The 3629-nt window shown below is 52.8% G+C and overlaps 1 protein-coding gene across 1 annotated transcript; it reads left to right on the forward strand.

The window, feature by feature from the left end:
- Positions 1-1442: 1442 nt before the first annotated feature.
- On the forward strand, positions 1443-1971 carry cyc32 (guanylyl and adenylyl cyclase family member; the record flags this gene model as incomplete). The annotated part of the gene is made up of 2 exons (XM_002957687.1): positions 1443-1572; positions 1907-1971. Coding segments are annotated over 2 exons (195 nt in total), but the record flags the coding sequence as incomplete, so codon positions are not given.
- Between the last annotated feature and the right edge of the window lie 1658 nt (positions 1972-3629).

Genomic DNA, 3629 nt, shown 5'->3' on the forward strand with positions numbered 1-3629 from the left:
CTCCTCCCCCTCTGTTTTTTGTTTTTGTTTCTTATTATTACTTCCCTATTTGCTTTCACCCTGTTTTGCCTTCACCCTGTTCTACCGGCGTACACGCCGTCCAATGCGTCATCCCGTCCCATGCGTCATCCCGTCCAATGCGTCACTAGGTCATCTCGTACGACACCACCTGTGTCGTCCTACGCCGCCTTTGCAATTCTTTATTACTTCCTGACTTTTCTTCCATTTTCATATAGTTTCTTTAGGTTTTCTCATTCCAGCTTCCCCGGTCAGCAAGTTTTATACGCCTTTTCAGCAGCATCTGCATGAGTTCTTGTTTTTTCGTTCGCGGCTCACGATTTTGCCACCTCTCTGCCTCGCATGTGCCTTTGCCCGCTGCTCCTGCTGCCTGGCCAGGTGAGTCCAATAAGTTGGTTCGAGCTTCTTTGGTATTTCGCGTTGGCGTCGGTAGGCTAGCCGGAATAGTTTAGTTTGGGTTGGTCGGGTCAGTCGCGCGTCCTAGTTTTTTTGGGGGGTTGGGAGGAACACTTGCATACCGGCAGCCCTTCAGTATCAGCAATGCAGCTTTCTCTCCTGGCCAGCAACTTCACTACTTTTTCTACACCTACTAGTTTACGGTTTGGCTATAATATTTCTGGCGGCTTAGGTAGGTAGGACTTCCTACTTCTACGTCAATTCTTCATCCCGAGGTTACAGTCGTCATCCCGAGGTTACAGTCGTCACAGTCGCCACGGACGCCTTTCGGTCAGTTCTTTCGGTTGCTACTTTCTTGCCCTGGCAGCAGCTTAAATCGCGTGTGGTTCGTCTTTCCCTCCTCCCCCTCCCCCTTGCTCTCCCCCCTTCAGGTTGAGACCATCGGCGACTGCTACTTCGTGGCGGGGGGTTTGGTGGAAACGGACGAGGACGGCATGACCACCGTACGGTCCCGCAGCAGCTGTGACATGCGGCAGCACGCCGTACAGGTGTTCAGGTTTGCACAGGTGCGGTACGGTGCTGAGCGCGGGAAGTAGTTACGAGGGCCCTGCAGGCGGGGGGGGAGGGGAGGGGGGCCACCATTGGGGCTCCTGAGGGGGGGGCCGGAGCTACCGTCACATACGTGCATACATACATACAGACGTGAGAAACACGGCGGGAGAATAACGCAGCTCCAGAAAGCGTAACACACACATACTCACGCATATGGTGATGTAACACGCACACATACAGACATACACACACATACAGACATACACACACATACAGACATACAGCCCATAGATATGTTCACACGTTCCAGGACGACCCCAGACACCGCCAAAAGGCCCGCCAGTTTGTCTGTTTGTCTGTTTGTCCGCCCCGCTCTTAACCCTTTCCCTCCTCATCCCCTTTGCTCCCTCTGCCCTTGCCTTCCTAAAGCCCTTCCCCGCCTCTTCTACCTCTACCCTCCCCCTCACATGCAGCACATGTTGGCTGCTGCTCGAGAGGTGATCATCCCCAGCACGGGGCGGCCCGTCCAGATTCGAATCGGAGTCCACAGCGGCCCCGTGGTCAGCGGTGTGGTGGGCACCCGAATGCCGCGGTTCTGCCTCTTTGGTGGGTGGGTACGTGTGGTGGGTGAGGGGTGCGGGAAGGTGAGGCGCAGAGGTGAGGGACCTGTGGACCTGGACGCATCGTATTTAGGGGAGCAGAGGGGGAATGTGGGAATAACGGGAATGAAGCAGGAGGATATCTTTTGCGATATCTTTTTGCCAGCTCCACTTTATTGCGGACCCACGGGTGCGTGTGTGTTATGATGCATTTGGTGCCGTACATTTATCCGTACGCTGGACGTCTGACGTGTTGACGCAAAGGTGTATGTGGCGTCGGCGGTAGGTGGCGTATTTAGGTCACATGCCATGTACGATTATGTGTGTGTGTGTGAATGTAGGGGATACTGTGAACACGGCATCACGCATGGAGAGTACGGGAGTCCCGGGTGCCGTACACGTTTCCGAGATGACGTACATCCACTTGGAGGGCCTGCCGGGGTGGGCACCCACGGGTGGCATTGAGGTACGACAGTGTATTGGTAGCACAGCACACCTCAACACCGTACACAGCGTACACGTGTCTTTCCGTGCGCCAAACGAAACGAGCTTTAACAGTGGCAACTCATGGGGCGGCATGACTTTTTTAAGTTTGAATTCGGAACGTGGTTTGTGTGGAGTATGGGAGAATGGAAATCTTGCGATAACTTTTCCCTGCCATCTTGGGTGTACGACACAAACGTACGGCAAAATGATGCTATGCTAGGTTGAAGTATTAAGCTGGCACCACACCACACCACACCACACCACACCACACCACACCACACCACACCACACCACACCACACCACGTAATACCGTATAGACAACACCACATCACACCACATCACATCGTAAATATTTTAGCTGCTGTTTATCGGTGTTGTATTGTTTATATCGATTACGTCTTGCTGTGTGTGTTTACGTAGGTCAAGGGCAAAGGTCACATGAAAACGTACCTGAACTTTTGTCACAACGACAACAACGACTTACGCAACAGCGACGTCGGCGCTGTTGCGGCGGACGCGACGATGGGGTCCTGCTGAGGCGCAGGGCAGCGGGCAGCAGCAGCAGCAGCAGCAGTGACGTCGTCAATAATAGTGGCAGCAGCAACAACAACAACAACAACAATGTCTAGTGTTATACCAGGACTTCAGAAATGCACCGATCGGCGGATGCAGGTCCCGTGATAAGCCCTGCCCCCCCGAGGACATCACAATTATCCCCTTCCCCTCAAGCAGGAGGGGGAGCTCTCCCTGGAGCCTAGCCTAGGATCCCGATGATTTGGCAGCACCCACAAGGTAATTACCTGGTTATAACCATCGTTCACGTGGCCCATAAACGCCCGTTCAGCCGAATCCGCCTCCGTTGGGATTCGATCACAGGTTTAAACATAGATATTTTCACAATTCCAATTATGTTTTTATAATACTTCAGAAATGCGTCATTAGACGGGTGTAGAGTGATGACAACACAATATCTTCAGAGTACTACACCCAAGCAGATGGCGCCCGGGGCGAGAACCCCTCCATCTGACAGCCTCTTTGCGTTGCCTCAATTTTTATATTATCAATGTACGTATGTAAGTATGTATGTCCGTATGTCGTTTATCATGATATCCGGTTACGGGCGGACCTCCGGCAGCCGTGCGTTTCACCATCCCCACCACCACCGGCTGCCTGCCTGCCGGCTTCCAAGAGGTTTGCATGCGGCGATAGCCTAAGGGGGTGCATGGTATTGCGCATGTATACAAACAAAACATATATGTCTGTATGTCTGTACGTGCAATCTGGAAACATGGGAGTTGTTGTGAATGAATTGAAGTCTAAGAGAGCTCAGCCGAGCGAACGTCTAGCAGGAGTTCGAGTGTACGGATGCTGTACGGAGTGGTATGTGGTGTACGCGGTGTATGCTTGGCGAAAATTGAACAACGGATGGCGAGCTGCTGCTGCTGCCGCTGTCTGAGGGTCACCAACAGCTGTGGTGCGTGGTAGCAGCTATAGTTCCGGAATTAGCAGGATCAGGAGTAGCAGGAGTAGCAACAATAACAGAGATTGGCTGCTGGTCTACCTGGTCCTTGGTATTG

Source organism: Volvox carteri (genome assembly GCF_000143455.1).
Source record: "Volvox carteri f. nagariensis unplaced genomic scaffold VOLCAscaffold_78, whole genome shotgun sequence".
In the NCBI taxonomy this organism is placed as follows: domain Eukaryota; kingdom Viridiplantae; phylum Chlorophyta; class Chlorophyceae; order Chlamydomonadales; family Volvocaceae; genus Volvox; species Volvox carteri.